The following is a 17528-nucleotide window of genomic DNA, read 5'->3' on the forward strand; positions in this document are numbered from 1 at the left end:
ACCTTAGTGCTGACATCCTTTTCTTAGCTTCATTGAGGTTGCAATGGTGCCATCGCCTATATTAATATTCTTATTTTCACGCTGAGGATTAATATATCATATTATTAAGACCTAAAGTCTCCATATTGATTTAGGCAACATGCATGACAAGTTTCTATGACAAATGAGACCGCACAACCGACGGAAATGTATAGGAAACGGATGTACCCAATTAAAACGGCTACTGCACCTCCAGTAATGTCTCACAAGATTGGTTGGAGGCTGTAGTAGCTTCATATAGACCACGGAACAGACTGCGAGGCTCACGAGCCAATAGTTCCGCTGGAGGGCCCAGCTCAACAATCACTCCGTCCGAGACGACGGCGACACGATCAGCATCCAGAATCGTAGAGATGCGATGCGCAATTGTGATCACTGTACGAGATGCAAAGTGGCGGCGAATGATCTCTTGCATTTGGCGGTCTGTCTCCCGATCCACACTGGCTGTGACCTCGTCCAACACTACCACCGAGCCTGGACGAATCATGGCGCGGGCTAGACACAGTAGTTGCTGCTGCCCAACACTGAATAGACCTTCAGACAGTTGGGCATGGATTCCGCCTCGCGAGGCTACTGTCTCCCAGAGATGCACCTCTTTAAGCGCCAGCTCGATTGCTTGGTCATCAGATTGTGCATTAAAGGGGTCGACGTTCTCTCGAATAGAGCCGGAGATTAGATGGGGCGACTGCGTGACGCAGATTAAGCGAGCGTAGAGTGTGTCGCGAGCTACCGTAGAGATGTCCACATCATCGATAGTAATAGTCCCCTCACATGAGGTGAGGAGACCGAAGAGGCTAGAAGCGATGGATGATTTACCACTGCAAGACACGTAGTTAGGTAGCCGAACAAAATTCGTGACGAGAACAGGAAAGACTATTTTTACCTTCCACTCGGCCCACACAAGGCAAACTTCTCCCCTGGCGCAATCGACAGAGTAAGATTTCGAATCACCGGGTAGGGGGAGCCTTCATATTGCGCTGTCACATCCCGGAATTTTATCTGCCCCTTCTCAGGCCACCTTGTGTGAAGAAGACTCTCGGTTCCGTCTCCATTTGACGACGGTGCATCTGAAACAAATGACCTAATGCGAGAGACTGCACCGATGGAGATTTCCAGCTGGGTCCAGTTCGAAAGGAAAGCTTTGATGCTGATACTTAACTGCACGATGTTCACCAGAGCAATGCCCATGAAGCCAGCATCAACCTGTCCCTGGGTACGCACACCGATGGTCACGACCATGATAGCCACTGCGGCCACCACCAGATCTAGAACGAGGTTCAACCAGCGTTGCACACAGTATAGCAGATAGAACGGCTTCTGGGAACGATCAAACACCTCGCGATTGCGATTGTCAAATTCGGTCTGCCACCCAAATGCGCGAATGGTAGCTAGACCAGAGATGAGCTCGAGAAAAGTAGAAAACAAAGGCGCTTTGGCTTCGATGTCAAGAAGCCGAAGCTGCCGGGCGGTTCGCAGATAGAACTTCTGAATCAGATAGAACACCGCCATTAGTGCTGGCAAGGCAATGCCAATCCATTTGGAGGATATCGCAATAATAATCAACTGGGCTGTGCAGAGTAGCAATTCCACTGAAGTGTTGAAGAGTGCTAGCGGCAGTTCCATATCGGACAATTGGAGATCCTGAGCAAAGCGATTCAGGGTCGTGCCTACGTCAGTGGTTGAGAAGAACTGCAATGGTGCATGAAGAACGGTGGTGAGGAGAGACGCATGGAATTGCATCGACGCCCGTGGCAACATTCGTTCAGTAAGGTGCCTATCAATGCAAATTAGGACAACTGATTTTAAAAAAAAGAATTATGAAGATAAAAAGCCTCATACCAAACTGCGAAAGGGAGTGAGATAATCGCCAGTGCAGATAGACCCGCGTATCCGCCGAGATACTGCCTCATATGGGTAACAGTATATTCATCGTTTCTGGCCAGCCACCATTTGACCAGGAATTCTGCATGGAAGACTCGTTAATACAAGACTTACAATGAGGTAGGTAATACTCACGGGGCAGGATGAGTCCCACAACAAAGACAGAGCATGCAACGAAAAAGATCGCCGCGCTGATGGGGTGAACAGTCTGGATATAGTATTTGTAAACCGCCGTATCGCCAGTCCGACGGTCCTCCCCCCTGGGCGCTTCTTCGGCGGAAAGAATCCTTGTAAGATCCTCCTCGGCTTTGTTGGACGATACAACACTTTGCTTCTTTTCCGATGGGCTAAACGCCATCTCTTTAGCAGTTGCAATCACCTCGCTGGTAGTGCCCTCGTCTGCAATGTGCCCTTCCGAGTCCAAGATGATGACATTGTCTGCATAGACGAGACGTTGGACTGTTTATGTCAGTATTTCCTAGATCTCATATCCATTTTATCTTTTCACTTACCAGCATGGGTTGCCAATATGACCGTGATCTCCGCCTCCTTCAGAAGCCCATCCTGGCCGAACAGGTTATGAAACAAATTTTCTTCGGTCTTTCCGTCCAGCCCACTGAAGACATCATCGAGAAGAAGAACCTTTTCCTTGGCGTAGACAGCGCGTGCAATGGCCTACGGCAATGGTTAGTAAACAACAATCATCCAGTTGGGCCTTTACACATACCAGTCGAGCCTTTTGACCACCGCTTAGAGTCATACCGCTGTTCCCGACCCATTCTTGATCTCCATGGGGGAAAGTGGAGATGTCATCTCTGAGAAGACACATCTCCACGACCCTGTCATACCATGGTTGGTCATAGAGACTAGTGCCCAGAATGTTACGTTGAATTGTACCATTTGTTATCCACGGCGTCTGACTGCAGTAGCCTACCCGAGGCACTGCCACGTCCAGCCGACCTTCATGATGGGCAACTTCGCCGAGGATGGCCAGCAACAAGGTGGTTTTACCACAGGCCACTGGGCCTACCACGAAGTTGATACTTGACGGTCGAACCTCAAAACTGATGTCCTTGAGAATCATAGCTCCTTGGGGTTCCCAGCCAGCACTAAATCCCTGCGCCATTACCATAATCGGAGATTTCTTCTCGTCGAGGACTGGATAGTCGAGTACAGAAGAGGCCGGAAGATGGGGAAGTCGGCTTTTTTCGCCATAGCTTCCCGTGGGTTTTGACAAATACTCGCCAATGCGAGCCAGGGCACCCAAGGCGGAGACTAATCCTGCAATGGCATCCAATATCAAGGCCATAGGTGCCTGTAGGAGGGCAAAAAGCGATAGAGCGGTATAGGCCGTATCATATTTGAGCATGGTGGACCCATATCGTTTCGCCAGCAGGCTGTACATGGTAAATGCCAGGAGCGGACCGGTGGAGGTTGTAGTATAGGCTATCGATCGTCAGTCAGTAGCCCTTGAGAAACTAAAATGCTCCATTTGATGACACTGACACAAAGTAACAATCAGAGTCAACGCTCTTTTGAATGGCGTCGACTCTGAAACCTCTACTGCGCGTAATCCGCGGAGCTTGTCTGCCATCAAATTCTGCAGGCCACCTAGTCTCACCTCCTTCATGCTCTTCAGCATCTCCGATGTGGCTTGCACACGGTTTTGGATAGCCTGAAGCCATCTTTGCTGTCGTCCACCCATGGTGCTGGCCACACCAAGCCCAAGGAGGGTACACACTAGGAACGTTCAATGTCAGCAGAACATACTTTGGGTGGTTTTAGTCGTTCACGAAACTTACAAAGGAATACAGATGCAAATGCCACAACTGCCAGGCCCAGCTGCCGCTCTAGCAACCACAGGGCGAGCCCAATATCAATAGGACTGGCCCAAACCTCGTGGACATACTGCAGGCCGGAGCTGATACGCTCAACATCTACACTCATCAGAGTCAAAGCAGCCGAGTCCCGTGCGACGCCAACATCCAAGTGCATCGTGTGTCGATATACGAGCGGCACGATGCTACCACGAAGCATGGTAATCAAACGAAAAGTCTTGTGTTGGCTCTTGGCGGTGGTAATAGCCAATCCCAAGTAGATCAACATGGTGGCGACAATCAACCCGTATCCATGATTCTGGCTGAGGGGATCATTGGCCTCGGAGACAAAGCTGACCACGCGCGTCAGGAGGAATGGCTGCGCGAAAGTGAAGCCTGTCATGCAAAGTCGAGGTAGAAAGGCAGATGCAATGGCCCATCGATGGTGAACGATCAAGAGCATCGTCAAGGCAGAGGAAGACTTGGTCTGCACTGTATTATTTGATAAGAGATAGTTAGCATAGATCTCACGGCATACCCCAATAAAACTCATGAAGGGGTGCAGACCTGCGTCCCATTTTCGCGTAAATAGATCCCTGCCTGCTGCGTCGTTGACGCGGGCATCAATGGACAGAAGTTTGTCGGCTTCAAGGACTTCTTGAAATCCTTGGATCAAGAGCGGATTCAACCACCAAAACATACTACGGTTGAACACATTCGCAATGGTCTCTCGTGGTGATTTTGTGGCTTCGTTGGTGAGAAACGGGTTCTGTTCAACGGACTCAAGCAAAAGCTTCACTAGGTCCAAGCCCAGGCCGGCGATGAAGACAGCACAGAACAAATGAGTCTGCGCCGCCCATATTGTTCGGGCCCGGATTCCATTTAGTGGCAATGATAGGCTCAGGAAAAGGAGGAGCAACGTTGATGGTCGAGGAGAGCGATAATGCTGGCTATAGGATACACTGACCATTAACAGTGCGGTGACAGCATCTAGAGCCACTGCTGCCACAGTTGTACGTGTCTTTGGGATCTGCAGCTGGGGAAGAAGCACCAATACCAATAGCGTAATCTTCAAACAGATCGATAGCACATGAGCAATCTAGACCCCAGTCAGTCCTGCACAATCAAAACAGTGGAGGTTGGTATACCAGTTTCCCGGGGAACAAAAGCCCCCGGCGAGTTAGTGGAGAGGTGCGACTCCGATACAGCTGCAGAGGCAGACATAGCAGAAACAGCGAACAAGGAAGGATGGTAAAGAACGACTCTTCGAATAGCAAAGTGAAGTCAAAGCCATTGCGACAGCCGGCGCCAATGGTAGGACCAAAAACGTTCTGCGCAGCAATATCACACATTGTTGCCTTCTTTTCCTTTCTGTTGAACAAAGAAAGTGGGCGGGTAAGCAGGTTTTAGTTCACTTGCAGCTATAGCGTATTATTCCACGCACCACAAGTGGACTGGGCGTAAGCAAGCCCTGTATTTTGCGTATTAGCGCAAATACCTAACTTGGTTAGTTCACCTGTAGACTTAGAGAGACTGTACCTATCTGTTTCATCTAGCTATTTTTAACCAATTTTAATCTTCCACTGCACTTCTCATACAGGCAACCACAATAGCAGGGATGTTGTTTAGGCGCCAGACTTTGATTTAAAGTAACTTGATCGCCGGTATTTTGTGCTTATCCTTCCTTTTTAGTAAACTGTCTATCTCGTTACATCCTTATACATTCTTTTCTATTCAGATTGCGCCACCTTCGCGACAATGAGACTTTTATTGTTCTTTTTGGTACTGGTGTCGGCCATGATGGCTCGGGCAACTCCAGTCCAAACGGCTGTTCCTCAGGCTGGAGTAGTCCGGCGAGAAGCCACGACGACGTCCGCGACGAACGCGGAGGCCACCATGGCGGCAACCACGACAGCAACGGAGTTTGAATTAACTTTGAGTCTGGATCTACCATCCGACACATGTACGCCGACCATAGCGCCCGACAAGAATGGCTATGTGCCGCCAGGGGAGTGCAACGCCTTATACCTTTATTACCCGTCTTTCAAAGCTGCCATTGCTGCCACCGTGATTTTCGGGCTCATCCTAGTAGCCCATTTTGTGCAAGCGACCATGTACAAAGCGGGCTTTGTCTGGGTAATACTTATGGGAACCGCGTGGGAGACTGTAGGCTATGGGACGCGCGCCTTAAGCACTCGCAAGCAACAAGACAACACTGTCGCGACCGTCACCCAGATGTTCATTCTTTTGGCCCCATTATGGGTCAATGCATTTGACTATATTGTTTTGGCTCGGATGATCAACTTCTTTGTCCCGGAGCGTCGCATCGGCATATTCAAACCTTCCTTGCTGGCCAAGATCTTCGTTTTTCTCGACTTTGGCTCCTTCATTATCCAAATGATTGGAGGTTTCATGGCCACTGGTACCTCAGAACAGCAAATGAACGGCATCCACGTCTACATGGCCGGCATCGGCATCCAACAATTTTTCATCGTCTGCTTTTTGGTCCTAGCTTTCCAGTTCCATCGGTTAATGCTGAAGCTAGATCGGACCGGTCGGTTATTTGGCGAAAAGCAGAACTGGCGTAAACTACTTTACGTTCTATATGCCAGTCTGCTTTTCATCACTGTGCGTATCTTCTACCGCTTGGTGGAGTTTTCATCAGGCTACGGGGATAACAACCCCATCCCATACCATGAATGGTATATGTATGTGTTTGATGGCATTCCGATGGCTTTTGCCGTTCTTGTCTGGAACTTTGCGCCACCCGGCGCTGTGCTACAGGGCCCAGACGCGAAGATGCCGTCCAGCGGCATCGGCAAGCTTCTCTGTTGTAACGGTTGTGGCTGCTGTGGAGGTTGTTGCTGTCGAACCTGCCGGAAGCGAAGCAAGGGAAAGAAAGATATGCAGAGACTACCCGACAACGATTTCTATGGAGATGATGTACCACTCCACCACCGTGACGCGTCACCTTTCAGGGACACGAGATATTCTTCCGTTCGCTGAAATATTTTCTTTCCGTTTTTTTTATGAGTTTTGCTTTTTCCATGATTCCCTTTCTATGTTTATATATACTTCTTTCTCCTACTTCGCTTTGTTTTTTTTTTTTTTTCTTTTTGAGCATATGCGCCTTTTTGGGGGATAAACACGGAGCAGAGGTGTTGGGGTAAATGGATTTCCATGTGTTTAAGTCCTGGATTTACTGTATTAACCTGGGGGATCATTCAATCGCATCCAATTCAAAGTTTTACCAAGCTCCATGGGGCCAAGACATGTCTATCTATAACTTTAATTACACCTCCTATAAGTCACTGTAGTGTCCAAGGATCGAAGAAGTTGTATTGCCAAAGTGCGAGGGCAGCGAGTCCAATGAACCAAAGAAACCAACCACATCTGACCCCGGCTGTCTTAAGCTGGCGTAGATATCATGGTTGTCTTTCCCCGTAAAGCTGGAAGGATACAGACCCATGTGCTGGAGAACCTCCTCCGGCGGCGCCGTCCGCCGTCCATCCTTGAACACATATCGACTTACACCGACAGCAAGTATTGCCTTCTGAGCTTCCGATCCGTCCTTGTTCTCCTCTCCCTTTTGCAAGCTCCGCATCACATTTTTATGGGTTCCAGCCTTGACAAAATAGGTCACCAGAACCAGCCATTTCGCGTCCCAGGTCAGCACTCGCGACCAGACCTCGTACCGCTGCAGTGGCTTGATCTCGCGTTTGAAGACACAAGATGTTCCACCGAGTGCAACGCTAACGATTCTTTCGGCCTTCTTCGATTTCGGTGTATCCGTCCCGATCTCAGGTGCCCAGCGTGGCAGACGAGGGAACAGGTTCAAGAGCAGTTGAGCGCGGTTGATGTCCATGTCGGAGAAGAAAGTACTATTCGACTTGTGCATGTTGTAATCGCATTCCATGAGAGCGTTCTGGTGCGAGGACACCATGTACGAGAAGATGAGAGGTATTCCGCCGGATCGATCGTCGACAAGTAATCCATTTCTATTGATTTGACGGGGAGATAGTCGAGCTCCGAGGAATTGGGTAAAGAGACCTTTGATCACTCGCAACTAGAGGCACGAAAAGGTACCTGTTAGCCAATAACAACGGAGCAGAGAGGATTTTCTACTTACGTGCCAAACAAAAGGTAATGATTTCAAATTTATGAACACTACGCCTGCAATAGCAAGGAGGAGGGCATATTGCATGTACCCATCGTCCACCCAAAGTGTGCTTAAGACGGTCATTGAGATTTCACTCACGCAGGAAAAATTGGGAAAATTTCTAGATCACAAACAACTAACCAACACTTGGAGGGGATTGGGTTAGGTAGGCGCCTGGCTTATTAAACCGGCCAACCTCCGGTTGCAGTACTGTAAGAGAACTGGTAATTTGAAGTGAATTTCTGATTTTTTGAGCTCGATACAACTAGTATTGTTTCGGTGTTTCCAATGTTGTATGTTACATTATTACATGTTACATACCACACCGTATAGTATTTTAAACACTAGTATGTAGTGTTCGTATCAAACGTATGGACTCGTCCAAACGACGTCTAGATTTTTATCGTTCGACATAGCCCCTCGTGCAGAGAGGAAAGGGAGCCAAGGCGCCGAAATCTGATGAAGTTCCATAAAGTACCGTCTAGGATACTCTTAACGACTTTGGCTTGCTGCCAAGGTTGCATCTGGTGACCATCATGCTTTGGAATCCATGCAATGAAAAGCGCGGACGTGGTCAGTAGTCTGACTGTGTCTGATCTCATCATCAGTAATCTAACACATTGAGCTCAGCTGAAGGCACAGCCTCCGATCCCCTCGACCGCTCTGGCAATGTCGTCACCGCCGCTTACTATCGCCATTCTGCGGCGTTATCACTCGAAGGGATAGAGCCATTGATCTATGACGCTCTAAAGCAAGTGGCACTGCAACATCCACCGCTGGGGCCCATCGTGAAAAGCATGGTACATTTTGTTCAGCTGCAGGATGGCCGGGATGAAGAGGTGGACGCCCTGGTAGAGGAACAACAGAACATGGGGTTTCAGCAGACCTATGAGCAAGGTTGGCGGCTGCTGATTGCATACACATATAAGCAAAGCACTGTGTCTGACCTGATTGTTTGCTTCGTGGTGCATGAGCCTTTAAAAGATCGGTTCTGTGGAGGGTTGGCTTTCCATCGATCGTTCTTGGCTGCATTGTTGTTTGCCAGTGAGGTAAACCCATCAAGCCAACAGACAAAAGAGCACAGTCACTTCACTTCAATACGATCTTTGTCTAAGATGTCTAGGTCACGCAGCAGAGCCCTAACAGGCCAATCTCGGTTCAGAACAATAACACTTGGAACTAGAGAAACCACCCGTCTTCTAGACATTTCTTCCTCCAGTAAGACAAATCTTACTGGCGTCATCCAAGCTGCTCTCGTGGCATCATTGTTTGCCAACTTGCCTTCGGAAATTACCACCCTCTATGCTGAGGGCCGCATGTCACATGGAGAATTCCACTCCCTTGGTGGGAATATGGCAAACACCAACACTTCGCCATGTTTTTCATATATTGAAACACACAAAAGACAGGAGTTGACGACGGCTTCCGTCTGGAACGAGGCTCGACGTATACACTCAGCCACCAAGGCGCAGCTGGCTCGAAAGAAAGAAAAAGCCCAGATTGATTCTTCCCAGGACAGAAAAAGGACCAAGGAGGTTGATACAAGAGATACAATGGAAGTGACTATGGGAGTCAACGTAATAGTGTCGAACATGGGAACTTTTCGGTATCACAAGCAACCCGACTCCCAACAGCAGCAAAGCTGGCAAGCGGGGACTATTATATGTGGAAACGGTGGCACTGAACTTGGTGCTACTCTGTCCATAACCCTGGTTGTCGGAGAAGACGAATGTTTGACGATTGGTTTTTCTTGGTCAGATAGCATTATCGAGGAGGTTTGGCTTGACCAGGTCATCTTAACCTTGAGAAAGGCAATCGAGGAAATCCTGTACACTAGTGGTACAACGAAAGGGCCACTAATCTCAGACGCACTTCCTTGGGGGGGCTCAATGTCACGGCTTGTCTATCTGGTGAGAGACCTCATGTTGGAGTAAATTTGCTCGAAATAGAGGGATCTTACTTCCTTCGATAGCCTCTTCTAGAAAAGGAGAACAACGTCGATCATTGGCAAGAGGAACACCCTGTTGGCAGATGTTGGTCACTTCTTCCAGCTGCTTTCTCATAACTCCGAACAATCCCCATTTAGTTGGGGAGCATGACCGGTCTCAATTAATGATTTGGAGTTGGTTGACAGCTACGTATATGAGTTGATACTTATACGAGCGCGTGTTGGTTTAGCCTCAGTCACTGCCCTAGACCTGGAATTGACAACACGAATGATCATTTTAATATACTCGAATGTGCTAGAGTGAGAACGGCCCGAGGCAGCAATGAGAGTCGTGCCTGCCGTATTCAGTAGTTAGGATAGTTCCTGCTAAATTAAGAAACCGAGGCTAGTATCCACTGAATCATGGATACCTTTTCCACATCACTAGCCATTTCCTTTTGCCTTTTGTCCTTAGGTTCCTAGTCTCGGCCATTAGCGTTGTAACAGGCGGAAGAGGGTCGAAGAAAGGAGTGAACCTGCTTGCTTTGCCTGTGTCGGGGCTTTCAGAGCAAGCCTCACGTATCGCCCTCCGCGCCTAGTGAAGCAACCGGGCGTTTCAATGTAATATATCCTCAAACAACTACTCTAGATAAAGTCTGTCCTTGCTGCAGTAATGATTCTAGAGATAGACACACGAGATAGAGAGAGATATGTACAGTGATATTCGAAATCAGTTTTACCTCCAATCTCTCTCTCTTTATTTCCCGAGGCCCCACCTTAAGCGCACTAGTCCATATTAGGATATCTTTCCGCGGCGTTCATTTGTACCTAGGTACCTAGGTGTGTAACTGTCTTCGATGAGTCAGCACAATGACAGCGATCACGTGTTTACGTGTGGTTCCGGAACTGTGTAGGAAGAATATAGTAAATCTTCCCGATAGTCCTACAAGGCTAGGCCATCCTCTAACAAGCGTCTTCATCAGTCAAATGTATCATCGGAGGGCTTAGCTGTGATTGTGTGCCGAGCGAGGGTCGGACCGATGGCGGACCCACACGCGGGCGCCCCCGAGCTCCCTCACACAAAATCGCAAGGAACGGCAACGGCCCATGTGTCAGAAAACCTTGAATCAACGACCGCACCTCGAACAAAAAGACAGGCTGCCTCAGCGATGGCCACGCTATCCCAGCTCTCCCGAGCGTCGAGACCACGACCACTGGAGACAACAATGGACGCGTCACGACCCGGGAAATCTGGCGGCTGGTCGACAGCCTGACAGAAACGATCACCCACCAAACTGCGCTTATTGAATCGACCAAAGCGGACCTGGTGGAAATCAAATGCGACCAGCACGAGCTCAAACCCATCAACGATAAGTTGCGAGAACAAGTGCGCGCTCTGCGGGCAAAAGTCGAATCTTTTACCGGGTCACTCCCAACGCCTTCCTGTCCTGGGCTGCGGTAGCGGCGAGCGCCGACAACGCAACACTCGAGTGAATCCGGAGCGAACCGACAAAGAAAGAAACTGCGTCAGAATCAGCACCGAAAGCATCTTTGTTGACCCTCGAGACAACGCAGACAGCGACAGCAACACCTTTGGCCAATACCTCCCCATCCTCGAGGCCAACACCCACATCAGAAACGCACTAGTGAACGCACCGTCCAACCAAAACACGGAGGTTGCGGGAATCGCTACAGTATTTCCGGAAATGGGTGTCACCACCTATACTCTTTCATACTTTCCTTGAACCTAATGCCAAGATCAACTAATCTCGATCAAGAACAGGAGCGGAAAATAGATAGTCATGTATTATTCTCTATATAGTATTTTACTCCGCAAAGGCGATGATATTATGTCTTGATCTGTATGGGTATTGTAGCTGGAATTATCCGTTGAAGTGCAATTAGATCAAACACTTAGAGCTGGAGCGTGTCTGGAAGATCTGGCAGTATGCTCTTTCCCCCTGCAACTCTCACGCCGAACTAATGACCTACCTAAATACCGCCTACTTCTCGCAATATAATTCCCGAGACGAGTTTTTAGTATGAAGACAAGTAGTAACCCCACGATAACGTGACGTATTCACAACTCCAGGCGTTTGTCCCTTAGCATAGGAATATCTGGGCAGGGAATATGAATCATAGAAATCACTGAAAACCTTTCATTGACAGAAAAGGCCGTATATAAACCGCAGCTGTCCCAAGCGCTCCTTCTGTACAGAGATTAGAAAACAAAAGATTTGAGTGGAAAACATGAAAAACGTAGTTTATATTATATGCTTAAGGAATTCTGTAACCAAGACCCGCCCATCCGCATACCCGAGGGCAAGTGTGGCACCGTTGACAGCCTGGCACTCAATGGAACGATACTCAGCCGGGAGCCATAGTACATTCTCACCTCCCAAACTAACCCAGTTATTCGATAATGATATCTGGCAATCGTCAAGACCTTTTTCGAGAGCTGGCGTGAGTCCATCGGGAGAAAAGGCCCCCGAATTAACCAGATGTGAATGGCCCTCTAGCTGCGTGCCGGTCGCCGTATCCCAGAGCTTGATGGTGTTTTCTTCCGGGCCGGATGACAGGGTGAGTCCATCGGGAGAGAAGGCAATTGAACTAGCCCAATTTTCATGGCCCTCTAACGTCCGCCGCTGCGTGCCGGTCGCCGTATCCCAGAGCTTAATGGTGCGGTCGTCCGAGCCCGATGCTAGGGTGAGTCCATCGGGAGAGAAGGCCACCGAACAAACCCAACTTGAATGGCCCTCTAACGTCTGCCGCTGCGTTCCGGTCGCCGGATCCCAGAGCTTGATAGTGTTATCATTCGAGCCTGATGCTAGGATGAGTCCATCGGGAGAGAAGGCCACTGAATTAACCACATGCGAATGGCCCTCCAGCGTCTGCCGCTGCGTGCCGGTCGCCATATCCCAGAGCTTGATAGTGTGGTCGCCCGAACCCGATGCTAGGGTAAGCCCATCGGGAGAGAAGGCCACCCAACTAACCCACCTTGAATGGCCCTCTAACGTCTGCCGCTGCGTTCCGGTCGCCGGATCCCAGAGCTTGATAGTGTTATCACTCGAGCCTGATGCTAGGATGAGTCCATCGGGAGAGAAGGCCACCGAATTAACCCAAGTTGAATGGCCCTCTAACGTCTGCCGCTGCGTGCCAGTCGCTGGATCCGTGCCGGTCGCCGGATCCCAGAGCTTGATGGTGTGATCGTTCGAGCCCGATGCTATTGTGAGTCCCTCGGGAGAGAAGGCCACTGAACTAACCCAATTTAAATGGCCCTCTAGCGTCTGTCGCTGCGTGCCAGTCGCCGGATCCCAGAGCTTGATGGTGCGGTCGTCCGAGCCCGATGCTAGGGTGAGTCCATCGGGAGAGAAGGCCACCGAACAAACCCAACTTGAATGGCCCTCTAGCGTCTGCCGCTGCGTGCCGGTCGCCGGATCCCAGAGCTTGATGGTGTGGTCGCCTGAGGCCGATGCCAGGATGAGTCCATCGGAAGAGAAGGTCACATAATTAACCCAATTTTCATGGCCCTCTAACGTCTGCCGCTGCGTGCCGGTCGCCGTATCCCAGAGCTTAATGGTGCTATCACTCGAGCCTGATGCTAGGATGAGTCCATCGGGAGAGAAGGCCACCGAATTAACTATATGTGAATGGCCCTCTAGCGTCTGCCGCTGCGTGCCGGTCGCCGTATCCCAGAGCTTAATAGTGTTATCTTCCGAGCCCGATGCCAGGGTAAGTCCATCGGGAGAGAAGGCCACCGAATTAACTATATGTGAATGGCCCTCTAGCGTCTGCCGCTGCGTGCCGGTCGCCGTATCCCAGAGCTTAATGGTGTGATCGGCCGAGCCCGATGCCAGGATGAGTCCATCAGGAGAGAAGGCCACTGATTTAACCCATTTTGAATGGCCCTCTAGCGTCTGCCGCTGCGTGCCGGTCGCCGTATCCCAGAGCTTGATGGTGTGGTCGTCTGAGCCCGATGCTAGGGTGAGTCCATCAGGAGAGAAGGCCACTGATCTAACGAAATCTGAATGGCCCTCTAGCGTCTGTAGAGGTGTGCTCCAGGAATCCATTACCGTTGGTAGCAGCTGTATTTGTTTTGATAATTCGCTAAGAAATGTCCCCTTGATGACACTTTGTGCTGGTGCAAATGCTAGCCCGGAACAGTAGAGTTGCAGTGGAGCAATGTCAGCTATATAAAGATTTTGAAGAGTAAATCTTCTTGCATCATATAAAAACCCTGAAAGAGCAGGATCGTATTTCTTCTGTGATATCTATCAGCTGTTATGTTATCCAACCGTAAATTTTCGATACTTACCCATATGCTTGACTCTAATATCTTTATCATTCCTGCCGCCTCGGATATTTTCCCTATTAAAGCTAGTACCTCCAACCAGTGAAGGAACCGCTTTTGAAGAAAAGAGAGGATTTCAGATTCAGGGATACCACCCTGGCTCTGCTTCAGATGATGTACCCAATAACAGCAGGAGTATTGCAAATCAGCAGGGAGGCGCTGCTGGATGACCTGAGGGTCGATATCCTGGCACTGTATTCCGTAACTTGCTAGGTCACAGATATTGTGCCTGAGCCGAGTGTCCATGACGCGTAGACAGTGTAATGCTATTTGTCGATGTGTATTCTTTTCATTGATACGAAAGTCACCTTCTGTATGGATTAAGAAGTCTCGAAATGAAAGATGCAGAATGCGAACCGGTGCTTCGAGATCCGCTGGGACACTCAGAACAGAGTGAAATCTCTTTAATCGATTAACAATTTTATTCTCGGGTATCCCAGTGAATTGCGCAAGAGTGACAACTGAGAGAGGGACGGCCAAAAGAACAATCACGCCGATAATATCCTGAAACTCTTGTAAGAGTCGCTCAAAATCCTTCTTATTTTTCGCGGTAAGGAGTTGGCGTAGTACTGGTAGATATGTCCGATCCATATCTGATGTCGATGTTGTTGCTTCATCTTGAAGAACGGCTGTAAGACGCTCTTCCGGGAACCAGTCTTCATCCCCAACAAAGCGGCAAAGAGTGGCCGCAAAGATGAACAAAGGTAGAGCCATCTGCACCAGTTGCTCAAGTCTTTTATTCCCAGGCCAGTCAGAGGGAAGTGAGTGTTCGCGTTGTATTGCTGAAAGCTTGTATTCTAGGAACACGCGAATATCGTGTTCGATTACTGGAGCAGGAAGTTCATGGAGAACTAGGTCCTGATACTTGTCTTCCTTCATGAAACCGAGACGGATCGGAAGTTCAGGTCTGCTTGTCAAGACTACACGCAAGCGCACAGACTGAATTTCTTGTAATCTGAACAAGAGATGAAGTATGAGTTTTATATCATCATCCCCATCACATTCATCCAAGGCGTCAATAACGATCACAATCGTGGTGGATTGGTCCGGTTGCAGCTTTAGAAGAGGCTGATAGAGAAGCTGGTGAAATTGATCTCTCAGAAACTTCGATGTAATCCGCGGATCAGTCTTGATGGCACTCAAGACCTCAGGCACCAGTTGCCTGTGTCTAGTTACCAGCTGTCCCACGATACTGGTTATCAAGTATGATGCAGTACCACGGTCGGCTTCGCCCCGCTTGAAAAAAAAGCTGGCACCAAGCAGTCCTCGTTCTTTGAACCCTTGTGCAACTGTGCGTGCAATGGTAGACTTCCCCGTTCCCGCCATCCCATTCAACCAAAAGACGAATTTATCATCGGAGTTCGCCCAATCCGTAATACGGGAAAGAAGCTCGGTTCTGGTCCCTGGAAGGCAAAAATCCTCATGTTCATGAACATGAGAGTCATATAATGCTCCCTCCACAACATGTAGATGCATAAGGCTAGACTGTTCCAAAAGAAGCTTCAGGGATTCGCTAAGCTCATCGATTTTGAGAAGAATATTTTCTGCCTCCTTTGCATGGTGCAAGTATCCACCAAGCTCGGTCCACCGGCGCAAATTGTCTCTTTCTTTTTCGACTGAGCTCTTGAGCTCCGTAAGTGGGTGCCCAGTAATGGCAGTGAAACAGTCCGAGAGGTTTCTTCCGACGCCATGCTCTTGGGAATTCCGAATCTGTCCTGAATAGCGCAGAATGGCCATATAGAGTTTGATTATTGCGGTTTCCACATGGCCTCGAATATCTGAATAGCCGTCAAGATTGAATCTCTGTTCGATGAAGGCGCATTGTGTAATAACGTCGGCCAGGTACTCCGATGATTCAAACAATGCATTTCGTGCATCATGGTGGTTTTGGGTAATCTACGATACCAGTCAGACAGTAAGCAACTGGCTTGTCTTAAATTTCTAGCAATACATACTTTCAAACCAAGCGACACGACAGCCCAAGCACTGGCTACATGTTGTGTGGGGTCAAGTCCAGCAACCGTACTAATGATGTCCTTATAGGAAAGTAACGCATCGATGATCTTCCGCGAAGTTTTCCGGAGTGTATTATCTGACTTCTGCTGATATGCCTCGTATTGCAGTTTTGTCACGTGGATGATCTCGTCGATCAGCTCTCTCGAGCCAGCTTTCTTTTCCTCTGATTCGGGAGAGCTTTGTGTGCGTAACAAAATCTGCTGCTGCTTCTCATCGAGCTGGTCATACGCAGCTTGCCACAGGTCTTTTGGCTGGAAGGTTTCGATTGACTGAAGTAGTTGGATTGCTGGCTGGCTGGAAGTCGGCGGTCTAGCGATATTCGTGCTGTCTTTTTGGTCTTCTGCTTGATTGATCTGGGCTTCCACTTTCTCAATATCCTTGTGCTTGTGAAATGAAGGAAATAACTTTTTCAGACGTTTGGGCATATTTCGTAAAAAGAAAAATTTCCGGTAGCTGACTCTCGGTGTTTGGTTGGAAGAAATGATGCTATTCTGAGTAAATCAGGCTGGGGAGGGGCAGATGTCTTCCACCATTCCCACAAGTCACGGGTATTTTGAGACTACGCGGAAATAGTTTAGTTCTTCTTGGCATCAGGGTTCGAGAAATAATGAAAGAGTGTAGGTGGTGACACCGATTTCCGGAACTACTGTACCACGAAGACCGGATATATCATCCGCTTTAAAGAGCCAGAGTCGGCCGAGATGGCCCGCAACAACACCGAGTGGTTAACTAGATTGGGAAACGACACGAAACTGGTCAAACCGAGGTTTGGAATCGTCGTACATCGGACCCCCATACAGGGATTCGACATTTAAGGGAAGGGAACAAAGCAGAGGCGATCGAGAAAATCATCGAAGAAAATGAGCTAAATGAGCGTGGTTTTAAAATTGTAGACATCGCGTGGTTAAAGAAGAGAGAAAGGATACCCTATCAAAAAAAAAGAGGCAGTTTTTGAACCTTCACTTTACTATCTAAAAGTCGTCTAGGAATCCGCAAATTCATATAGACCGTTGGTCTTATAGTTAAATATAACATGCTAAATTTACAGCTTTACCAGACCTCTATTTTTAATGGAAAATTGGTAGTGATATGAGCCCCTTTTATAATTACTATAGGGATTACTAAAATAGTGAAACGTAGGTGTAAAAAACCATTTAAAAAACAGGGTACTGTAGAAAGCTCAAAAGTAGATTAGTGTTTCTTGGGCCTTACTGTTAGGGTTCAAGAAATAATGAAAAAGTGCAGGAGGTGAGACCAAGTTCCGGAACTACACGTAAACACGTGATCACTGTCATTGTGCTGACTCATCGAAGACAGTTACACACCTACCTAGGTACA

General features: G+C 48.6%; 5 protein-coding genes across 5 annotated transcripts; 2 read left to right on the forward strand and 3 right to left on the reverse strand.

The window, feature by feature from the left end:
• Positions 1–220: 220 nt before the first annotated feature.
• On the reverse strand, positions 221–5089 carry PENARI_c004G12062 (uncharacterized protein; the record flags this gene model as incomplete). The annotated part of the gene is made up of 10 exons (XM_022629487.1): positions 221–857; positions 923–1813; positions 1879–2002; positions 2056–2379; positions 2433–2595; positions 2648–3366; positions 3427–3660; positions 3723–4229; positions 4305–4836; positions 4886–5089. The coding sequence occupies 10 exons, from the start codon at positions 5087–5089 to the stop codon at positions 221–223; spliced, it is 4335 nt and encodes a 1444-aa protein (XP_022490808.1).
• A 448-nt stretch (positions 5090–5537) lies between these two features.
• On the forward strand, positions 5538–6743 carry PENARI_c004G01389 (RTA1 domain-containing protein; the record flags this gene model as incomplete). Its single annotated transcript, XM_022628937.1, has 1 exon — positions 5538–6743. One exon carries the CDS (start codon positions 5538–5540, stop codon positions 6741–6743), a length of 1206 nt encoding a protein of 401 aa, XP_022491083.1.
• A 295-nt stretch (positions 6744–7038) lies between these two features.
• Positions 7039–7980, reverse strand: PENARI_c004G00203 (thioesterase family protein; the record flags this gene model as incomplete). The annotated part of the gene is made up of 2 exons (XM_022628872.1): positions 7039–7803; positions 7867–7980. The coding sequence occupies 2 exons, from the start codon at positions 7978–7980 to the stop codon at positions 7039–7041; spliced, it is 879 nt and encodes a 292-aa protein (XP_022491223.1).
• Positions 7981–8432: 452 nt separating this feature from the next.
• PENARI_c004G06913 (uncharacterized protein) lies at positions 8433–9830 on the forward strand (the record flags this gene model as incomplete). The annotated part of the gene is made up of 2 exons (XM_022629214.1): positions 8433–8469; positions 8527–9830. The coding sequence occupies 2 exons, from the start codon at positions 8433–8435 to the stop codon at positions 9828–9830; spliced, it is 1341 nt and encodes a 446-aa protein (XP_022490962.1).
• A 1068-nt stretch (positions 9831–10898) lies between these two features.
• On the reverse strand, positions 10899–16615 carry PENARI_c004G03206 (uncharacterized protein; the record flags this gene model as incomplete). Its single annotated transcript, XM_022629023.1, has 5 exons — positions 10899–11219; positions 11246–11345; positions 12140–14085; positions 14139–16070; positions 16130–16615. The coding sequence occupies 5 exons, from the start codon at positions 16613–16615 to the stop codon at positions 10899–10901; spliced, it is 4785 nt and encodes a 1594-aa protein (XP_022491166.1).
• Between the last annotated feature and the right edge of the window lie 913 nt (positions 16616–17528).

This window comes from Penicillium arizonense (assembly GCF_001773325.1).
Source record: "Penicillium arizonense strain CBS 141311 chromosome Unknown PENARI_contig004, whole genome shotgun sequence".
Taxonomy (NCBI): Eukaryota; Fungi; Ascomycota; class Eurotiomycetes; order Eurotiales; family Aspergillaceae; genus Penicillium; species Penicillium arizonense.